Source organism: Cyprinodon variegatus, unplaced genomic scaffold (genome assembly GCF_000732505.1).
Source record: "Cyprinodon variegatus isolate N-32 unplaced genomic scaffold, C_variegatus-1.0 Scaffold25, whole genome shotgun sequence".
In the NCBI taxonomy this organism is placed as follows: Eukaryota; Metazoa; Chordata; class Actinopteri; order Cyprinodontiformes; family Cyprinodontidae; genus Cyprinodon; species Cyprinodon variegatus.
The window spans coordinates 1,115,461-1,138,293 of NW_015150478.1; the positions used below are offsets into that span (position 1 = coordinate 1,115,461).

The 22,833-nt window shown below is 39.2% G+C and overlaps 2 protein-coding genes across 5 annotated transcripts in view; one reads left to right on the forward strand and one right to left on the reverse strand.

The window, feature by feature from the left end:
- The window catches only part of klhl29 (kelch like family member 29), a 350,083-nt gene extending 345,315 nt beyond the window's left edge, over positions 1-4,768 (forward strand). For all 4 annotated transcript variants that reach the window (XM_015395203.1, XM_015395194.1, XM_015395219.1 and 1 more), the window contains one exon: positions 3,421-4,768. In XM_015395203.1, the coding sequence (XP_015250689.1) occupies positions 3,421-3,604 (184 nt within the window). In that variant the 3' untranslated portion in view covers positions 3,605-4,768. The remainder of the gene's footprint in view (positions 1-3,420) is intronic.
- A 5,593-nt stretch (positions 4,769-10,361) lies between these two features.
- atad2b (ATPase family, AAA domain containing 2B) overlaps positions 10,362-22,833 on the reverse strand; it is a 97,450-nt gene continuing 84,978 nt past the window's right edge. Inside the window, exons 27-28 of the mRNA XM_015394660.1 lie at positions 21,339-21,467; positions 10,362-10,475 (exon numbers count right to left, since the gene is read on the reverse strand). Coding sequence (XP_015250146.1) covers positions 10,434-10,475; positions 21,339-21,467 — 171 coding nt within the window. The 3' untranslated portion in view covers positions 10,362-10,433. The remainder of the gene's footprint in view (positions 10,476-21,338; positions 21,468-22,833) is intronic.

Below are 22,833 nucleotides of genomic sequence, written 5' to 3' on the forward strand. Positions count from 1 at the left end.
ATATATATATATATATATATATATATATATATATATATATATATATATATATATATATATATATATATAGTATAAGGGCTAAAGAGCAGTGGCCCTAAGTCACACTGACTCCATAGAAACATTTGGGACGCCCTGCCCATTAGAGATGGAGGGTTATGGATTAAAAGGGATGTGTGTTTAGTTTTACTCATAAAAGAGGAAAACAAAAACTCTCCGTTTATGAGCAAGCAATAGTCCTTGAAGGCGATAGGTGAAAATTAAAAGCAAAGGGATCACACCTTAATATCCTCGTTAAGCCGCACCAATGAGGCATGCAGTTTTACCAAATAATAAACTCACTTTTTAGTCCTTTTTTTCTGTTTCAGACAGAGGGGGGAAAAAAGACCGTGGACAAAATGCATTTGGGAGGCAATTACAGACTGGTCTTATGGGTAGAATGTGCAGCATATATCATGTTGTCAGAGTTATTGATAAGCTGCACCAGCACACGGCAGGCAACTGTTCTGCTACATTTAACTAAGTCTGACAAAACAGAGAGAGGAAAGGATGCAGGGAAGGATGAAAAACAAGAAATTCATGGTGTGGGGAGAGAATGGCGCTCAGAAATGGCTGCAGTGAGCGTTTGTGCAGCGAGGATGAAGCTTGGCAGGTCACCATGCAGGAGAGCGGTTATTCAGCCCCCCCTCTCCTCACTGCACCGGGCCCTCAGCAGGCTCTGCACCCCCCCTCTGTTTATCAGAACAAGCAGCTCCAGGCTGCACCCTGTGCCCTCTCCACTGGATCAGCTGAGCAGATTCAAGCTTTCAGTAATAATCTTCCTGCATCCCAGCAGCGCGGTGGATTCCTGCTCGTTGTCGGCTGCGTGTGTTTATTTATTTCATTTCTGGTAGCGTGCACCTTATGTAAATGCAGATCATTCCAAAGCCCAATAGGAGCAACAAAGCTCTAATCAGCTTACAGCCCAAGTTTTAATCCTTTCCACACATAAACTCCTGCTTCTGTTTCTCCGATCCAATGAGCACATTTGTAAAGATATTTGCTTTTTCATTAGTTTGCTTCTTCCTTTGTGCCCTTGAGAGGTAATGTAATGTGCGATTTAACTTTTGTTTCCTGCTCTGGAACCGCCGGCTGGTGTCAGATGATGGCAGGCACAGCCGCCAGCACCACAATCAACATGTTTGAATAGATGAGTGTCTGTTATCAGAGGATCAACTACATGAGCTATGTTGCTGCTGCCAGGAGTCCCAGCTATCTCATTTCCAAGCCTCAGCAGTAACTTACATAAAGCTACTTATAGACGCTGATGACCTCGTTTTGCCCTGACTGCGTGTTCGTAACCAGCTGGCTTATTTAACCTTTTTACCAGCCTATTGACTGGGTAATACTGGTTCCGGATGTCAGGGACAGGAGCAGACCTTTCTGAGCTGCTATTGACAGAGACATAAACAAGCAGCTGAACCTGATGCTTTTACATCTACCTTCCTGAGGACACTTCAAGAGCACATTCAGAAGGCTACTGTTTTTCTTTTACGATTTTCCAAGCAAGTAAAGCAGAATTTATTGGTTTCTTTTTGTTAAATATCACCTTTTCATCTGATTTCATACATCGAGTTTAGAGTTTTTTAAACTTCACACAGAAGCAGATAAAAACCTAATAAAAAGTCAGCTTTTTCATATGGAAAAATGTCAAAAGAACATGAAAATCCAACTATATGCTTTCTATGAGTTTTTTACATCGCTGTTGTTGGTTCAGGTATAGTCAAAACATTCAAAGTTGCTTTAAAAAATGTTTTTTTTCCCCGATTTTTTGATGCATCCCTCTTTCGCACGAGGTCCCAAACCAGAAGCACCAAAACAGAACAGAACCAGCCTGCTTTTTTAGGCTCTTTTTAGACGCAAGCTTTGATTCTTCTACAATACCACAACAGACCGGTGGATCTGCAGCATCTGGCTGCAAACACAGAGACCTTAGCTTCATCAGAAGTAGAGTCTGTTCTGTCCCTCCTTGTGGACAGATTCACTGTGACTCTAGTGTGTTGTCTACACTGACACCAAGTTAGCCTCTAGTACCACCTCCTCTTCTTCCAGCGGGACTTTAATAACATTTTAGATGTTTGAGATCGGCCTGTTTTCCAGTGTAGTCCTGTTTCTCTGACTGTGACTGGTTGGATGTGCTCTCTTCATCCTCTGGCATGGGAGTTGGCTCAGAGCTCGTCTGCCTGGCTGTGTGTTTCCTGGACGGGGCCGCCCTTTATAGCTGCTTTTTGTAGCTCTGCTTCTGTCTCCTTGAACCCCAGTCGGCCTCGGCAGACAGCCGCTCACACTGAGCCTGATTCTGTGGAGATTTCTGTTAAAAAGGGAGTTTTTCCTCTCCACTGTCGCTACAAGCATGCTTAGTGTGAGGCATTGCATCCGAGTCAATGAGTCGATGCAATCAACTGGTTTTCCTAAGATAGAAAAATTTGAATCAATTGAGTGGATAATCTGGTGAACCGTAAAGTGTCTTGAGATGACATCTGTTGTGAATTGCCACTATAGAAATAAACTTAAACTGAATTGAAATTGAGACGCACCATGTTCCCCGGAAATCTGCAGTCATCTTGTTTACATTAAAGATGAGAGGATTTTCCAAACTGATCCATTACAGAAGTTGTTTTTTTTAATCCTCACCTATTGGATGAGATTCTGCAGAGGAGCTTCCTTAACATTTTATTTATTTTTATTTTTTTTTTGGTTAACCTTACCAGATTTGAAATTATTGATGACTAACTGATGCTTGGAGGGGTTTAACTGCTTTTGTCGTATTTTAGGGGTTTAAGGCACATTGGATGAGTTATTTTTGAGTCATCAGGCTTCTTTTTAATTGGAAATCAGCTTTTAATACTATTAAAGGCAGGTAGCTTTTCGGTTGTAGTATTTACATTATATACAATAAAATTGAAAGTTTTTGGGAAAAAAATATCCAACATAAAGCAGCTAAAACGAAACGGTTTTGCTCCAAAGAGATGTTTTTCATATAAGTGGATTATTGTTAAAAGGAAGTGAATCTGAAAGCAAGGCTATGATGGAAGAGTGTTGCAAATTTGAAGCTTTAACCTTTTCAGAACTTAAATTTGTCAGTAGATCACGGTGACATTGTCCAGCTCCTGAAAAAAAAAAGCTGCTAAATTATCTTTAAAAACATTTTTTATTTTTTTATCAAAAGAATTTTGGCATAAAAGCCTTTAGAAATCAGATTTGAATGTCAAGATCATTGAGCTGCAGTAGAACCTCTACTGTAGGTAGTATAAACTGTAACCTGCACATGTACTAGTTAACAATCAGAAAGCCGGCTTTCACAGAACTGTATGTCTTTAACATCCAATCTGAAAGCCCAAATCTCTGTTTGATAACTATAACTGTTGTCTCCTTGCTGTGCAGTGCCGTCGTCCTGGATGGTAAGATCTACGCCACAGGAGGCATCGTGAGCAGCGAGGGTCCAGCCCTGGGCAACATGGAGACCTTTGACCCTAGCACCAACACATGGACGCTCCTGCAGTCACTGCCCTGCCCGCTCTTCAGACACGGCTGCGTGGTCATTAAGAAGTACATCCAGAGCGGCTGACGGTAGCTCGGACTGGATCGTGCCGGGTCGCAGCCAAACTCCCCATGCGGGACGATGATGTGTGACGGCCGCTCAGAGGAAGGGGCCGACCGATCAGCATCGATCCACGCGGCTAACCCCACAAACTCACCCCTCACCCATGGAACAAAACCCTGTGCAGAATGTACTCATGTTCTACATGCTACTTAGCCATGCCAGGTGACGATGCCTAACCTCGAGTGCTGTACGTGTCATGGTAGTAGTTCATCCTCTCATCCAACAGGCACAGGGGCCCTCTTAGTAACTTCTAAGCTTTTGGTTTATTTAAGTGAGGTTGTCTTTTTAGTTAGTCTCTTCCAGATCGTTATGAGTCCATCACCTCAGTGAAATCCATTGCAGGTCCAGGCTTTTGTCATATCAGGTGTTTGCCAGGTTTAGGTTTAGACGTAATGATATTTATATGAGAAGAGGAAGCATGGAGGAGCCGAGCAGCACTGCTTTCCTCCTCGTCGACTGGTCGGAGGAGCTTCTTCTCTCCACTGTGTCAGAAAGCCAAATTAATCGTTTGAATTTATGAGGTAGCTCCAGAACCAGATTGTGAACTCCCTGTGACCCAGTTTTTATTTTAACGAATCATTAAACTTAGAAGATGATCAAATCTGGGTCATATAGAGTTCACTGTGAGAAAAATTGAAAATGTTGAGATTTCAAGATTGGGGCTGGAGTTGCACAACAACAAAGGAAAAATAATCCGAAGCCTTCCCTCTTCTGCCTTTACTTTCTGGGACAAAGCTTACATTAGAGACAGAGGGATTCCTCTTCCTGTCATCGTCTGATCTGATACTGAAGGGGGAAAAAAAGCACAATATTCACCTGTGACTGTTACCATAGATGTTATCTGTTAATCCATGGGTTCTTTCGTCTTTCATCTGCCCCCCCGCCCTATTTTCTGATTTATACAGTGTGTTTTATCTCAGCCCACAAATGATGCTGGGCTGGTATTCTGTAAATACAGGAAGGAAATATGTATATTTTACAACCTGAAAGCAATTCTGTATAAATGTTTTTAGAAAAAAAACAAAAAAGACTCATAGGCTGGATTCAACATATGTCTGTAAATCTGTACCCAAAAAGAAGCAACTAACAATCGTTATTATTAAACCCTACTACATATACAGGAACATGGATCCGTTGTCCTGTCTGCTTCTGTGTATTTAGTCAAAGTGAAACTCAGGTACAAGGTTTGGATATTTATAACAAGCTTTGCACATCTGGGGACACAAGCTGAGATTAAATGAAGAACATCTGTTTAAGCCTCCAGATTTTAAATTATTATATAGTGATAAGGGTGTTGGCCCTGAAGGTAAGTTTCTGTCACAATTTTAAGGCTTATTTAGCATCTTAACAGGTTTTGACTGGACTCATCTTTGATCAGCATCCCCACAGCATGATGCAGCCACCACCTTATTTACAGAGTGCATTATGCTTATCTGATCAAAGCAGCTTTATTTCAGACTGTCCTTTTCTATTTAATTATAAATAAGAACCTTGTGTAGAAAAATCACATTTAGGAACAGTGACCCTCGGTGGTATTTAAATTGACCATTTCTCCAATGGTTAAAGAAAGCCTCTTAAAATACAAAACTCAATAAACGTTGGTAATTCATTTTAAAGAAGAGATTCATATTTGAAGAGATGCTTACGAACTTAAATTACAGAGAAAAGAATTTCCCATTTTGTCTTTTTTTTTTCAAAAGCAATCTGGTCTTTACACAGATTTTTTCATTTTTAATATTTATTGCTGCAAATGGAAAGTAGCCACACCTTTATTTTTTTCTAGTTCCGTTTATCAAAACATTGAAAAGGGAAAAAAATAAAGGAAAATGTGCTGACAAGCCTGAATATTTTTTATTCCTTCATTTTTGTTCTTGCTCCAGCTACTTATTACTCCACATCTTTTTGTATCCTCTCCTTTGAATTTTACTAGTTTATTGCCCAAGAAAAAGGTAAGAAAATTAAAAGTGAGTTCAAGTACCTGTGATGAAAATCGGTCCTCATGTGTAATAATCCAAATAATTCATATTTTACTGCATATGTGAGACATTTCTTGTTGCAGTTTTAAAATAATTTTTAGCAGTAACATTGGAAAAAAACATTTAACAAGTAAATCTAGAAAATTTGCAATCCTGTGCACTTGCACCATAGTGGGGCATAGGGTTTAGTGAGAGTATTGAGACAGGGGCATACTCTTACTAGTTGCTGTCTTCCAGAGATGTTCAGACCATTAGATATGACCTAATCCTGCCTTAAATGTCTCATATTTCTCCCTGCCTGCTGCTGTTTATTCATTAATATTCTCCAACCTCTGAAGCCTTTGAAGAACAGCTGGATTTATACTAAAGGAGGATGCTTCAGTAGATTGAAGACCCTCAAAGGCAGTTAATACACTGATTTACAGCTATCGGAGTAAAAAAGCCTAAATAAAAAGGCAAACCACAACTTTAATATCTGCAGGGTGTACGTGTTTGATTTTCCTTTAATTAAAAGTAATTAAGGTTTGTAAGTGTAGTATGTAGGTGTAGTGTGAAAAAGCTCCAGGTGCCACCCCTCAACTTTCTTCCAAGGAGTTTTTTTTTATTTAGTTTGCACCTTTATTCAAGTATATCAACAGCAGTTTATTGAGAAATACAGTAAAATTTCAAATATAACTTACACTAAAGTAACATTGTGAACAGGTGTTTAAAATACACAAAGGAACAGAACCAACAAGGCTACAAAACGCTCTGAACAGAAGTATGGGACACAAAAAAAAGGGGAAGAATTAAACAAAGTAGGGTTACAACAAACCATTTTATTCTGCATACTGGACTAAGTAGTCTCATCTACCAGACAAAAATTGGTTGTTAGTCCAAACTGGCTAAAATCCATAAGAAAGGAAGATAACAATGTATGACATTTAACAACCCAGATTTTATGTTCAAATTTATATAAATCAATAAAACAATGTTTGGCAGAAACTAAAGACAAAGTGAACAAGGTGAAAAGAATCAGTCTGGTCATTTTTAACTGTTTAGCACAAAGCATACTACCTTAACTACTATTGTGCTAGTCTTTTCCAGTATGTCACAGTCTGTAACCACTTAAAATATAAAATAAATAAAAAAAAACCAAAAAGCTCAAAGGGCATTTTGTCCCATGTTGAACCTGAGAGACCTGTAAACCCTTTAACACCCCCCGATAGACGCCAAATAAACCTGCTACACAAACGCTACAAAACGCACGTGTAATGCTCAATGAACATCTTCATGACATACAAAAAAAAATCTGAAAATTCCATGAATATTACGTGTCAAATATTTGCTAATAAATAGTAAGAATGAGATGAAAATCTGCCAAAAAAGAGGGAAAGAATTTATGGAAAGCAAAAGCAACAGTTGCACAAAATGTTTTTTCTTTTAGGAAGCTGAGAAAATGCAGGAGGAACAGATCAAGGAACCTGAAACTAAAGCTTTAAAATACAGCCTGCATCACATCCTTAACGCAATCATCGTCATCTGGCTCAAATTCAAAACATACAAACACATTGAGAGAGATAAACAACTGTTGGATTACTGCAGCAGCTGCGGTTTGACTCGTCTGGTACCGAATATGATACTGTAGATGTTGTGACAGTACTTTAGCACCCGGTAAACAGATTACGCATTAAGATAAATTAAGCTGAGGTAGCATTGTTTTTTTATTCCCCCTTCACTGCAGTAGTCCAAGTGCTAAGCTGTCATCGCCTGTTTGCATACCGTCTCTGCTTAAGTCACCAAGGATAAGAGGAAAAAAGGCAGACGCAAGCTTGAGTTGGAGTGGACCTGAAAGGTTTGAGGAAAAAGAAGGGGGGTCTTGTCCAGTCAGCACCTGCTCAAAACATCTCCAAAAAGCATGAGAATGCCATTAAACCTTTTATAAAGCTTCAGTAAACACCTTGATTTACCACAGAAACAGAAAACTTATACTGCAACGGCCACAGATGAGAATCCAGCTTCTCTAGTCTGCTGATAGATAAAAAATAATAATAAAAAAGGGATCTGTAACACACTATTGGTGGGAGGGTGTGTGCCTAGAATTGGCCTTGTTCATTAGAAATCCAAACATGCCTAACAATCTCAATTCAAGCAAAGAAAATTAGAAATACAAAATAATCAAGTTTACAAAATAAAACCAACTGTAATGACAATAGAATACGTTGAGTTCAAACAGACGGCCAGAGAGCGGGCGGCGGTGTGTCAGCACCTTTGGAGGGAGTTCAGCCTCCCATATTAAAACACTAAGGGAAAGCTGTTGTTGTGGGGCTCTCATTACGACTGCTTCCTGCTCAAGTGGAGCCCGACCTCCCCCAGCTGGTCTGGGGCCTGACTAGACGTGAATACATTTAAAGATACAATTTCATCTGCTGCAGACGCTTCAGCCAAGTTCCTCTGGTTGGCTCAAATGTCAGCCAGCTGGGTTTTTTATTTTATAAAAATGTACTTTTGTTGCCTAGATCGCAGTTAAAACCAACATGTTTTAATTAGTGTAGTGTTAATATATTTATAATCTATTTCTGCTGTAGGATCACACCCCATGGTGAAGACCCACCCCATCTAAAACTAAATTAAATCTGATCTATTAATATTTGAAATAAGGCACACTAGGCAGTGCAACCTACAGCCGCCTTCCTATTTGTACTTCCAGGTCCTCAGTCGGGGTGTTGGGGGTCAAATAGATAAAGGAGGCAAAGTTCAGTGGAAGGGAATCACATGGACATAAATTTGAGTTAAATAAAAGGTAGTACTTTTAAATCCTACCTTCTGATGTTTAAAAATACCTGAAACTAGAAGTGAAGAAAGGACTTTTGTGCAAATCAGATTGGACATGAATTGTTAAAAATAAAAATACAATTTTAGCAAGAAAAAAATCCCAGCCTAGAAGTGAAGAAAGGACTTTTGTGCAAATCAGATTGGACATGAATTGTTAAAAATAAAAATACAATTTTAGCAAGAAAAAAATCCCAGCTCTAACAATACCGGTAACTACTTTATAAGGGTTGGGACTGTTTTCAGTTTTCTCCATTTCTCTCATGGTTCCTGTGCTGCTCTGCGTTACGCTACAGTAGAATCATCACTGTGGCTCATTAAACATGAACTTAACTTGTGATTTGTTGCCTTGGACATTATTAGTCCCCCCTTTGGACTAATAATGTCCAGAGCAGCGACTCCATCTACTACATACCAAGGGTTAGGCTGATGGCAAAGAGGAATACTTGCCTATTATAAATTATAAAACCTTCATTCTTGCCATTTATTAATAAAACGATTTAAATGGCACCAGGGGCTTAAAGATTGAATCAATTATTTTTGTCCAATGTTGAATAAATCAATAAATTAATTGTACTTTAAAGTTTCCATAGTAAACTGCTGCCCTCTAATTTAGGCACATTTTGTAATCCTTAATGCTGATTGGTTGGTAGCTAACCAAAGCAGCCAATCAGCCAATTAATTGAGAATCAATTAATTGCTTTTAAAGAGATATGCTCTCATTCTTATAGCTACTAGATGGGATAATACAATTTAAATTTAATATCAGAAGCTCTATCTGCTAAAAGCTGGATCAATATAATATCTGTTTTTATTTCTGACAAACATTATCCCCAAAATGGCTAAAGTAACACGATCTGTTTCTGTTAGCAGCAACAGGTGAGGGAGGGGCACTGCTCAAACCAGCTCTAAAAAAAATCTATAGTACTTTAAAGCGGGGGAAAATGGAAAACCTTTGCATATTTTGTGTAACGTTGCAAAAATCTAACTGTCTATTGATCCAGCTGAACCAGTAAAACCAACCCTTGGTAATGGTTGGTCATTTTAACTAATCCCTGTCCAATCCGTTTTACACGTCCTCTACAAACACTAATGTTTAAGGTACTAAATCCTGAATTTTCCTGGCATTTCATTGTAAAGAACTGAACATTTTTAGCAGGATTCTTTGCCCATATAAGGATTTAAACACTAAAGCTATTCAGAACAGGGACAATCTGCTAAAACGGAACTCATAAGGTCTGTGAGCCACCGTGCTCAGAGAGGAGGATCTACACTCTGCTCCTTTTTTTTTTTAAACTAAATTAACACCTTTAGGGGGGAAGAGAGGCTTTCCACACCCAATGACCAATATAATGAACAGGACATGATTGCTCGTCGTCCTGCTGTGCTCACATCACCTACAACCTCCCTGCAAGCTTTTGCTCGGGTGAGTTTCCTCGTCTGTGGCTCAGATATCGAACAGGTCAAGCAGCTGAAATGGCAGGAAGCAACATAATAGCGTGGTGATAACTGGCCCATACGGCGAGGAGTTCCACTTGAGGGCAAGAGGGCTGCAACAGTGATTCAGGAGGTGATCGCCCCCCTTCCAGGCAGCGCTATGCATTCACACTTTTGCTGGTGAGGGTCTCAGAGTGTGAAGGTATGTACCAGCTGCCTGCTGTGGAGAGAAGCGTCCAGATGTGTTTGTTTTGCCGGTTGTCTGAGTTGAGACGTGTTCCCAAGAGCAGCATGGATATTAGGATAGCACCCGAGTAGCACCAGGGTTGCCCGTCACTGTGGGTGTGTGTATGACCCGCACACCTGCAGGTGTTTGGTTGTGTTAAATGGGTCTGGATATGGCCAGGTTCCTGAGACGATAGCACCAACGAATGTCCTCATTCTCACAAATCAAGACTGCTTTGTGAGTGTGGGGTTTTGTTTTTTTGGTTGTCGTCTTTTTTTTTTTTAGTGAGTCTTTGTGGTCCCAGGCTGATCAGGATCTCCCTGAAAAGTATCTTCTCTCCACCTCACAGGAATGTATCAAAATGCTGGATCCTCTCCTCCATCTCCTGCGACACAAACACAAACACACACGGATCAGCACAAACCGCTTAATCTCAAGCCAACACAGCAAAATTGAATGTGTGTACAAAGCATCTGTGCAACCGCGGTTTCAATATTACTTGGAAATTTCCCACAGCAAACAACAGCTTTCACCATGATAAATGATGTAAAGTGGAGCAAAGCCGTGGCAGAGTAAGATGGGCGATTTCTCTCAGCATGAAAATAGCAGAGTTTGACACTGACTACATCTGAGCGGAGCCAGAGGATGAGAGATGGATGTTAGGCTGCTATAGACCATGATTAATGCCTTGAAGATGCTATGCTGCGTGTGTTCTCTAATCTGAATGGCTGATCGGCGCAACGGACGCCCACACCAGATATCAATTTCAGCAAAAGTTAAATAATAAAAAAACGATCAACTTTCAGCAAAAAGCAATTTTGAACATCAGAGGAGAGTAAACTTTTTTCAGAAGGGAGCTGTTCTTTAATACAAACTTTTAAACTGTGCACACCTCCCTACAGAAGCTGGAGAATAACCGAGGTATATGACTGCCAACTGCAGGAGTACCCTCCAAAGGCCTCGGCTGATGGGTTTTTAATGCTCCAATTTCTTTTATGTAAATAAATTCTAAATTATTTCTGCATCCAAAGTAGACAAGGGGTGGATGATGCTGAAATTGTTTTTTGGAATAACTAACCGAGTGCTTTCTCTTTGTTCATTTCTCTAAATATCTTCAATCTGTTGCTACGCTGACTATCACTCTCGGTTCTAAGCAGCTGACGTCATCCAAAAAACGGGATTTAGGTTTATGGTCAGAGGTGGAAAACGACTGATTTGCAACTGTGTCAAGGAGAATATTTTGAAGAGTCAAGGTGAGGCTTAGAAACAATAAATATGTTAACAACTGTGAGGTTTGGTGGGTGTAGCGTCATGCTGAGGGTTAACGATTAGAAGAGAGTCAACTCCGAACTCCTAAATTTTAAAGAGTTAAAAACAGAAGGGTAGCAAGTTCCTACATCAAAGATTGTTCTGATAAATCATCAAGTTTTTAACATTTTTAAAAGCCTTGACCATAAAGAAAAACAGCATTTTCATTTAACAACCATGTTAAAAGGTTTGTCGAATAACTAAACATTATGATGCCAAATGCTCCAAATGTTTGATGTTTGTTTTGTGAATGTATAATATTTTGATTTTGTTTTTTAATATAAAAAATAATCTACCTTTAGATGTAAGTGTAAAACTTAACACTTATATCTTTTTTTTTTTTCCTTTAAATACTAACATACTGTGTTGCCATAAGTATCTGACTACTTTTACATTCATGTGAAACTTGGTGCCAGAGGTGTCATGGTTCACACGACATGATTTTAACATTTTCTGGTGATAATTCAAAACCCAGGAAAGCTCACACAGGGTGATAAAAGGTAAGAGTTATAACAGGTGTGGTCCTACAGTGTGTGGTGTGCAGTCACAGGGGAAGCGCATAACACCACGCACAGATTTTATTCAGAAAAAAAAGAAAATGTCAGGCAGGAAGTCTCACAAAACTTTTAGATTTAATTTAATTAAACATGGCCGACAAAGAAGAAGCACTGTTAATAACTCTTGAGCTAAAAATAATGTATTTGAAAAGACTTGGTTAGAGGCTTGGAGATGGTGCCAGCAGGGGCTCTACTTACTAAACAGGTTAGTTGTTTTTTTTTTTCTTCCTCTAGTAAAACCTTTAAAACCAAGATAAAGCTTTTGACATTATGAAGTATGTTCTGTCATCTTTCCACCCTAAAGAAGAAACTCCCCAAATGCATCATTAAAAGCCCTTAATCTTTTGAAAGTTAGAGCTTTTATATGTTTATATTAACTTTTTATTTAGTAAGGTTTGTTCTAGTGTTGCGGCGATGCCATTTTTTGACCCCGATACCAAAACCCGATACCTGGCTGTGCAGTATTGGCCGATACCGTTACCATACCGATAAATCCATTTGAAATTGATGTGAGTGTGTGTGTGTGTGTGTATATATGAAGAACTGCATACTACTTGAATGTAAATTAATTGCAATCGTGGCTTTGTCAAGCTGCTGCCTACCTTTGTGAAGCTGGAAAAAGCCTAATAAAAAGTCAATCCAGTAGAACTTTTTATTGCCTACCTGGAATGGGTGACAATAGTTGAATAAACTTTTGGCTCTCAAAATGGTATCGGAGCCCTATTTGATGGTACTCGCCGATACAGATATCACCATTTTAGTGCTGGATCGGTACTTTTGCAATATCAGTTTGTTCATTTCATCACTTATACGTTATATTGCAGCCTAATATTAGCAGTAAAGATCCAGCAGGTCTGTGTCGCTCCACAATAAAGAACTACAGTTTAAGATGAATTTAACATATGGAAGATGCTACAACCAAAAAGCATAGCCAGCAGACCAATATGACTGCTAAATATGACTGATTATCTTTAAGCTTTAGCACATTGCTGGACTTCTGGAACGTTGCACAAACCGCTGCTTACATTAATGTTACAAGAAAATAAGGTGCATAAATGTTCACAAACATCAGACACACCAATCTCATTAAAAGCAGCATATTTATTGTGCTACTTTTAAGCCCTGGGTGCATCTGCCTTACCCACAGCTATCAACAGCAGGTCACAGACTGTAAAAGATAACGGGGCAATAAGAGATGGAACTGATGCATGAATGCATGAAATATGACTTATTTAGAAAATCTAAAGGCTTTGGATCATTAAGCATATCCGCTGTTTTAGACACATGTATGCTTTAAGCAACTGTGATTTTTATCCTCCCATTTATCACTGTACAACCGCACTAAGATGCTAATGAGCTTCTCGCTGCTTTGCAGATCTAAAGTTTATCTGCCTGGAGGCCTGGGACTGGATCGTCTCTAAAGTCTTTACCACTGCAGCACAGGCCCCTTTGGCTGACCAGACACAGTTACATTATAGGACTAAATGAGGGGGGGTCTTCTCAGTGATCCCTCCAAGTTAAGGGTTTGTGGCCTAACAAATCCCACTGGGACGGACTGAACCATCTGTTAATAGGCTGACTCTGGGCAAAGGGTGTTTAGGGAGTTTACACAGGGAGGAAGAGGAAGTCCAGCAGTTCTTTAACATGTTAATTCTACCAACTATTACATTTCCAGAACAGAAACCTGTAGCTGCAAACCTGAACGTGTGGCCGAGGAGCTCTAATGAAGAACCAGAAAAGTTGAAAAGAAGTGCATCCAAAGAAAAACTTTTACAAAACTTCAACCTCAAGACACCAGTCCTTTAGCTTCCCTCATCATTTTGGACTTTAACTTAACTTTTGTACTTTTAGGACTTTCTGTACAACACAGTCTGTTTTATAACAATCATATGTCAAAAACAAAATGCAGATCATAATCTACAGTCTGCTGTAAAAAAAAAAATGCGGTTATCCGACTCATAAATATACCAGCTGGAGGCTGGTTGGGCTTTTGATTTGATCAGGGTCATAATATGTCAAATTTCATAAAAGTTAACTGATTTACAGAGGATCATAAAATCGCCAGGAAATAATACTAAAAAGAATTGTTATGTCTGCTTTTAGCAAATGATTGTTTTAACTGTTATGTATTAAGCTGCTACCAAGCGTCCAATAAAATGACACTGAAATATAATTTTGGAGTTCATGAGTATGAAATGTGAGCAAAGTAGAAGTGGGAAGGGGCGATATGGAAACGTAGGCGTGAAATGGGATAAAAGGTGGTGTGAAGTCACAGTGAGACGTTTAATTGGCCAATTGCAGCTTTGAACCTTATTTTCTAAAACTATCTAGAATCCAAGGTCTAAAATTTATGCATTGTTCCTATTGGTTAGTAGCTCTGTTACAGCAAACGTTTGCATCCATCCACCTAAAATGTCTCTATTTTAATAATGTTTATTTCCTAAATATCGATAAACAACAGACCTTATCTATTTGACCCCTTTGATAGGATTTAGTGCCTTCTTTTTAGTATGAATAGGTATAAGTTGCGCACTAACAAACTGTTTCTAAGCTAGTTGGAGAGAAATGTTGCTGGAGCTTGAAGGTTCCAGAATCTATATGCAAGATTATAGTAGTTAAGCTACCTTAATCTAGCATATTTAATATTAACTACTAATATGATGGATGGATTATCAAGAGGAAGATAAGCCTTCTGCTATATAACTCTATAGATAATTTATTAGATTTATCAAATTGTGTTCTGACCATGAAATAATTTAAAAAAAACAACATGGAGCACAAACATTATTGGTAATCTTAACACGTCCATTTGTTACGTGTGTGTTTAAATCACCGTAGTGCACCGATTTTTATTTGAACTCATCTCATCTACATCAGAGAAACAGATTTTCATTTCCAAGATACAATTTCCTACAGCTGCGTGTGTCCGGTTGGTTAGCAATGGAAAAACCCACACTGTAAGTGTTTTTATTTTTTCCCCCCCTCTGTAGTAAAAGACAAAGTGCTGAAAGATGGCAATCTTGTGTGTTATTTTTGCACAAAAGGTGTTCTTTCACAAGCCAGACAACAGCTCCCACGATAAATGGAAGGGCTGCATTGTATTCGCTCCTAAATGGAAAACTGAGTTTTCTGTTTTATGAAGGTTTTCTCTTTGTGTGACTGTTCATCACAGATACAAATAGTCTCAAACGACGTCCGTGCTTTTCAGAATCTGTCGGCTGAATTCAACAATTAGGTTTTCTTTTTTTCTTCCTTTTATTAAATGAATTCTTTTGAGCTCAGTTGTTTTCCAGTCCTGTTGTTTAACAGGGATTTGGAAACATGTTTTAAACAGTTTAGACTTGAGAGCCTATTTTAAATGATTAATTATCATCCTTACAGACAGAACTTTGAAGAGTTCCCAGTTAATATTTTAAAGTATAAACACAAAAGTTGACTTTTTAGATACTTTTATGAACAGATGGACGTACAATGCATCATGGATAAACAAACGGGTCCACAGATCTGCAGCATCTCGCACAAAATAACCCAAGAATGAAGCAGCGTCAGTTAATTTACCATCGAAAATTTAGAGCTGCAACTCCACAGAGATCCAGGTTAAAAGGTCCAAAGTTCCAATCAAGTTTCTGAAACGCAGGGAGAATGAACCACCAGGCTGGGTCCAACTGAACCAGAAGCATAGATCTGTGGTGTACAGATCAGACACATTTTCTTTGGTTTTAACTGTAAGAGAGCTTCAGTTCAGTCCATCTGCAGAGGTCAACCCCTCTGAAGACAGACGGACCATCCACAGAGGACGATGGCAAATGTATGTACATGCTCCATTTCACTTCGCTACATGATTTACACACAGGCTACAGAGAGATACATTAAACTGAGCTAGCTGCTGACGCCATCTCTAATATGATCTCTGTGTGCGTGCTTTTTCCCTCTCTGGAGAGTTACAAGGAGATGACCTGCTGTGGAGTCAGGCTGCCTGTTGGAAACACTGGCAAACAAAACACGTGCCAGATGAGCTGACATTCCTGCTCTCCAAACACCAATTTAGGCTGGCAGCATGAGATGAGCCCAGACGTACACCCCTCCTCCTGCTCCTCCAGCGGGCCTGTCGACAGGCGGCACCACCTGGCTGACTGCTCGCTCCCCCTCTCCACTGCTTCCCCTCTCTGACATCCTGACAACCAGCCCTGGCTACCAACGCCACCATTCCTGGCCCCCTGTCTGCTCTGACATCCTGCAGCGGCAGCCGATGACCAGATGGGATTCTGGGAAGCTTTACAGCAGTCACCTCTGTATAGAAGAGTGTCAGAAGAAATTAGCAGTAAATAAGAAGAAAAGAGTCATCTGTATAAGGGTTCTGTTTAGCTATTTAAATTGGAATTAACTGCAGCAGGAGTTTTCTTTAGACTATATTTTCTATCTATCTTCAGATTGTGTCAAACTGAGATAAGGAAAAAGCGATCTGCCATACAGGCTGAGCTTTGTGCGGCTGGACCCCAGGGATCTGTAATAAATCGTTCTGGATTATAGTTCCTGTCTTGCTCCTATACGACTGTATCGCCATCCATGAACACAACCTTTTACATGCCCTCATTTAGAGTTTCTGCCGTCCTCATTAGGTCTTCTTCTGGGGCCAAGAAAACCACTGATACAGAAAACTCCTCCATTTCAACCTGATATAAACTGTACTGATGCCATTATTGCTCAGCTTCTCTTCCACAGAGGTTTCATATCCTGGTTCTGTCATGATCTCAGATATTTTGTTTTTTTTTTTCTGTCAGCTTATCTCAGCATGTGTGTTTCTAAAACTCCTATAACAGGGATGTGTCTTCTCACACATTGTTTGTGTTCCTCGACATTTTATGAAGGTGTGGAAACCAAACCAGCATATCAAGTTTAACTACAAAATACACGCTGGCACTTCAATAGGAACCGCTGAAAAACTATAAATATGTATGTCAAAAAGTAGCACCACTCAGATCTCATCAGTAAAGGTCTGTTTTTACTCTACCTTTAAACTGATGGGCAGCAGCAGAATTTAATGGATGGGTGGATAGATGAATATGTCAAAGTTGTGTCTCATTTTATCTTCTTTATAGATACATGCAGATGTGATGTTTTGAGTGGGGTGTGAGGAAAAAATTCAGATCACTATATATTCAGTCTGTTTATTATCGTGGTGAGACGGATAGAGGAAACAGGACCGCACTAGATGATCGCTCTATTACCCCATTTACACTACCCTTGAAAAACCGATCCACGCTGGGACCGGTCCTAGCTCGGGTCAGTTAACAAGAACGAGCTTGGTTCTGACAACCGTTTACACATCATGCTCTCTTGGTTCCTTGACTCCTCGCATCCTAGTGACGATCTGCAGTATTACTGCCAGTATTGAAGGAGGAAATCAAGCAGTTGGTGGCGGTAATGCACCAAAACCTGTTTGCCAACCGCCATAAAACACAAGAAGAAGAAGACGAAGGAGGAGGGAATCAAGCAAATCAAAATGGTGGAGCCGGTCACATTCAGAAAGTTATGCTTGATTATTATTGCTGTACTTCGGTGTTTGTGGAGGGTCAGGAGAAGACGGCAACCTTTCGTGGATGTTAATAGTTGTTGTTCTTCTGTTTTGTGTTGGTTGGCAAGCAACTTCCGGAGGGGCATTACCGCCACCTACTGGAATGGAGTGTGAATCGCGATGTGCAGCCTGATGGAGATGACGTGTTCTGCTCATGCGCTCTTGTTATCAGAGAACCGAGCCAGGGAAAAACCGAGCCGAGCCCACCTCTGGAACTGGTCTGCAGTTAGCGCGGTTCAGTTGTGTCTAGCTCGGTTCAATTCAGTTTCCATTTACACACGATAGGTTATATCAGGTACTGAGCTCGGACCGGTCTCGGAACGGTTTTTCAAGGGTAGTGGGGTATATCATTTATTTTTGCATATGGTTAAATGTTCTTTCATTTTATACATTTCTAAGGTTAAAACTCAGCAGGCCTCATCAAATAAGGGCCCATCCTATCAAAGGTTACATCAGATTTATGATAACTGTTCATGACATCTGCTCACAGTGTGAAAACGTACTGCTGTTAGAGGCAAAGCTGAAGATAAAACCATCTTTCTGCCAAATAGCTCAGTGTGACAGCAAGTTGGTCGCTACAAATAGCTTGTGCTCCAATAAAATATCATGAGAGAAAAAAAAATCAGCTCTAATAAAACACAGTGTCATTTTTTTTCTTTAGTAAGTCATTATGGTGTCATTAGCAGGATTTACTCCTTGTGATGAGTGTGCCAGCAGCCCTCAGAGATGAGTACCTTTCTCTAATCAGCTTTCAAGTATTACTCTTCATCTTGCTTAAAAATGATCACTTATGGCTTAGAAAAAGGAAAAGATGGCGACTACCAAACATTACAGGGCTGTATTACGAGGTCATATTTTTCGCTCTCTTGGCTACCATCATGTGACAGGGACTTAAAGTAGTACGTATGAAACACACCTCACATTACCTGTTAAATTAAGCAGGCAACACATGTGTTACAAGCAATTTGTAAAATTCCTAATTAATTGACATTAGTGCCAGAATGTAAAATACACACAAATGGTTTGTTGGCACCCCTGATGAAGAGGTGAGGGAAACCTTAAAATAAATTCGTAGTTCACCGCTGAAGTATAATCTCACATTGAAAAGTGTTAAACAAACTGACTTTAATTTTTCTTGCCACATTCAGTTCTGCCCATGAAAATCCCTTTAATAAAGATGTTATTGAAGCACCTTTTAACTGACACTTTGGGTTTCAGTGAATTACTAATTGGTAATTCATAACTTTATTTCTACATAGGATGTGACACAGAGGTGGTTCTAGCAAACTGGACTGGACTCAACACTGAGAATCTGTATAAGAAAGCCCAGAGCAGACTCTTTCTGCTGAGGAGACAGGTCTTTTGGAGTGCAGGAGGCACTCCTAAAAACCTCCTATGACTATATTGTGGCACCATCTTTCATGGAGGTGTCTTTTGGAGCAGGGGCTTAGCTGTAGCTGAGAGGAAGCAGCTGGATAAGCGGATCAGGAAGGCCAGCTCGGTGATTGGATGCCCTCTGGACTCAGTGCAGGAGGTGGGAAACAAAAGGATTCTAACTATATTAACATCTCTGTTGGATGTTTCCCACCTCATGCATCAATCTGTTGCAGAACTGAGAGCTCCTTCAGTGACAGACTGCTGCACCCTAAATGCACCAGGGAGCGTTATCATAGATCCTTCCTCCCAGCAGCTCTAAGACTCTATAACCACCACTGTTCCCAACAACCTCAATAAGTTGTTACATTCATGCTCATTTTGCACAGTTTCTACCTTAGACAGTTAAATAACATGCTGCTGTCATTTTGCACATCTCTGATGTTGCCGCTATTTTCAAATATTAATTACTGTAAAAATGTCCATAGCTGTATCTTGATTATTTATTCTCCGGGTGCAAAGTTTTTATATTGTTTAAACACTTTACAGTACAGTATTTTATTGTTTATCTTTTAACTCTTCACTATTATGTTATTCTTATACATTTTTCTAAGGTTCAAATTTGTCTGATCATTTTTTTATGATCTTTTTGCTGCTGAAAACACCAACATTTCCCCATTGTGGGACATTAAAGAGATTTTCTATTCTATTCTCTCTTAGGGATTCACCGTTATGCTGGATAAAGTCACATGTTGGTTAATAAAGTTTAAAATAGATTGATTAAAACCCACCACCAGATAACAGTAGTGCAAGGGTCTCCAAAAAATGTTTTAATATCCAAAAACTGGTTAAAAACTGTTTTTTGGTTTCCTCTCTTATCACATCATATGTAAATATTAGAAAATCTCTTGACTCTGCTGGGATGTTAAGAGTAACTTTGAACTTAGATACAACAAAATGAGTGGAATAAGAACTACTGCCCAGTGGTTAAATTTGTGGAGAATCTGTAACATTGTGGTTCAGTCACTATTTAAATCTTTTATAAACTAAGCAGAATCCTCAACTCTTTAAAATATCAATTAAAATAAAACAACATTGAAATAAACTGCTGGATTGTGCCCTAAAACCTGAAAAACTGTGATGGTATCTGTGTCAAGTCCAGTACTAGATGTGTCTCCCACCAGAACTGATTTTGATTAAATTTCACTAAATAAAGTAGATAAAGCACAAACCTCCTGCCCTCTTGTTTTACTGACAGTTTCCTTTAAAATAGCTCGGCCTGTCATAAGCTCTGATTTAAAGGCAGCAAAGAGGATTCTGTGGTGGACGTTATGTCCAATGGCTGTCTGTGTGTCCATGTGTCAGAGCCCCATCCTTCGCAAAAGTTTTCTACACTGGAAACGTCTCTGCCGGTAGGTTTGAATTTCAACTAGAGAGGCAGCAAAATACTAGGATGTACTTAGTCAGCAGGAAATCTCCATAAGGAGAGGTCTCTGCCAGCGTTATCACAGTAAGTTATAGTTACAATTTATTGGTGTGGTCTCATTGCTGTTGCTACAAATTACTTTGGTATTTAAAGAGTGAACAAGTGCTGGAACGCCATCAATTAAATCATTTTAGATGAATTTCGACACTTAATTTCTGAGAAAAATCCTTTCATACCTTTAACTAATCAAATAATAAATCCTGACGCCCTAAAAACAGCTATTTCAAGCAACTCTAAAAAAGAACAATTTGGAAAAACTGCAAAAATACATCAGTGAGATTATTGGAAATGCTATTTAAACAAGCTAAACCCCTTCCTTACAATGACTGGCTACTAATTTTTACAATAATTTCATTCATTTTAATAATTCGTTTTTATTTATTCAGTTATCTTTATACCACTGCGATGCGTTTCTTTTTCCCTGTAACGCTTTTTTTTTTAATTACATGTACAGCCTTTTGATTTGTGTTACTACTGCAATGTGCCATATAAATAAACTTGCCTTCCCTTTCAACTAGATCAAAAGATACAAAAAACATAAACACAGAAATGAATCGCCAGAAACTAAAACCACCTTCTTTTATGACTGTCTCTGAACTGCCGAGTAAACGGCACGAGAAAGGCTGTAATGACGGTTAAAGACGCCTCTGTCAGCTCCGACCTTGTGAAATCCAGCTGAGATGTTTTCTTAAAGTTTCCCAACTACAAAAGGGTGTCAAAAAAACCTTTGACAGGTTTGATTTGGATTAAAGTTTTCATTAAAAAAAACAACCGTTTTCTCACTCAATACAAATCATGTTTAAGATTTGAATCCCTTGAAAAAATTTTGTGCAAGATTATATCCAGGTTCAGTAACAGACTCATTATAAAACTTTTACAAACCTTTTAAAAAACAGATACTAATAAATGTGCATTTAACATGCCGGACCAGTTGAGTGTGTTTCTGACCTCCAGTAACCGGGTCTTGTCGTACTCCCTGCGGTGCTGGTAGATACACTGGCTAAGGTGGGAGTAGAGTCTCTCCAGCTGCTCCACACTGTAGCCCTCACTCTTCTTTACCACCATATCCAGCAGAACCTATGGAACAAGACAGAAATGAAAATATAAGACCTCTAATAAATACATAGCCTGCATCATAACTGTGCACAGAGACTGTAAAGATACAGACCTGGCACGTACGCAGAGCACACGGCTGTTGGTGCTTGGAGATGCGGCATTTAGAAGTCAGAGGTATTCAAAGGCAATTAAGATCAGAGTGACAGCTAATTAAAGCTAATCATAATTAGAAGTAAGTTTACATTTCACCGCTACTTTAATTAAAACATTGGAAGCAGTCGAAGGCTCTTCTAATTGACCTGTTCTTCACATTTTACCCAAGTCAAAGTCAGCGACTCTGTGCAGGTTCAGTCAAACACAGGGCTCATCAAAATGCAAGGGCTGAGGTCTGTGAAGGCACAGTAATTAATGTTATCACCTCTGGCACCAGGGAAATAGGGAAACCCCTACAGCAACAAACTTATGAACACACACACGTGTGTGTCTTTTGCAACCCAAGACAGTGACCACGTGCTTAATGCAAAAATCAAAGCGATATTGGAATTAATAAGACATGCATGTTTGTCAGTCTTTCATCAATGAACATGTGAGAGGTAATTACAGTGAACGGTGGAAAAATTGCAGAGGCGAAAAGGGTGAGCACTGTATTAATCACTGAACTTCATCTAACAATGATTTGTGATTAAATAACAGTGCCTTGATTAAAGTCAAAACATGAACAAGCACCAAAAGAAACTTTGATCCGCTTCTAACTGGAAATTTTGGCCTCAACAAATATTTCTTTTTGCTTTCTTTTTTCCGAGCACAAACAATTCAGAAAAAAACAGAGTTCTGAGCCTTACAGCTGTTACCAAGAAACTCTTACCATTGACAGGCAGAAGAAAATCAGCTTAAAATAGAACAGCTTAGACATTATAAATGCAACGCTATCACAAAGTCAAGTCGGAGGGAATTCAAGGAAAAAACAGGCTTTCAAAGTATTAGTCTAGAAGCTTTCTCAGCTGCAGGGATGCTGATTGGTTCCCATAATACAAGTGTACGGTCTATAGGTACTGGTGAGCTTAGCAATAAGAGGATTCTTACTTGTTATGATAGAAATCTGTTTTTAGACTTTAAATAAAGACCAGAATGGCTCCCAGACTCATTAACACCGTTAACCTCAGATCTTTGACTATGACTTAACGTCCAACATCTGTTTGGACAGATATGCACTAAGCAGCCTCATAATAGACATCTATGCTTTCCTATTAGTGTTATTCGAATTTAATTTAGATACTTTTTAAATTAATCTGATTTTTATTATCTTTATATATTTAAAGGAATGAAAAAAAAATCCCTCAGTTGTTTGTATATTTCAGAACTGGCTAATTCCCATCACAGGCTGATC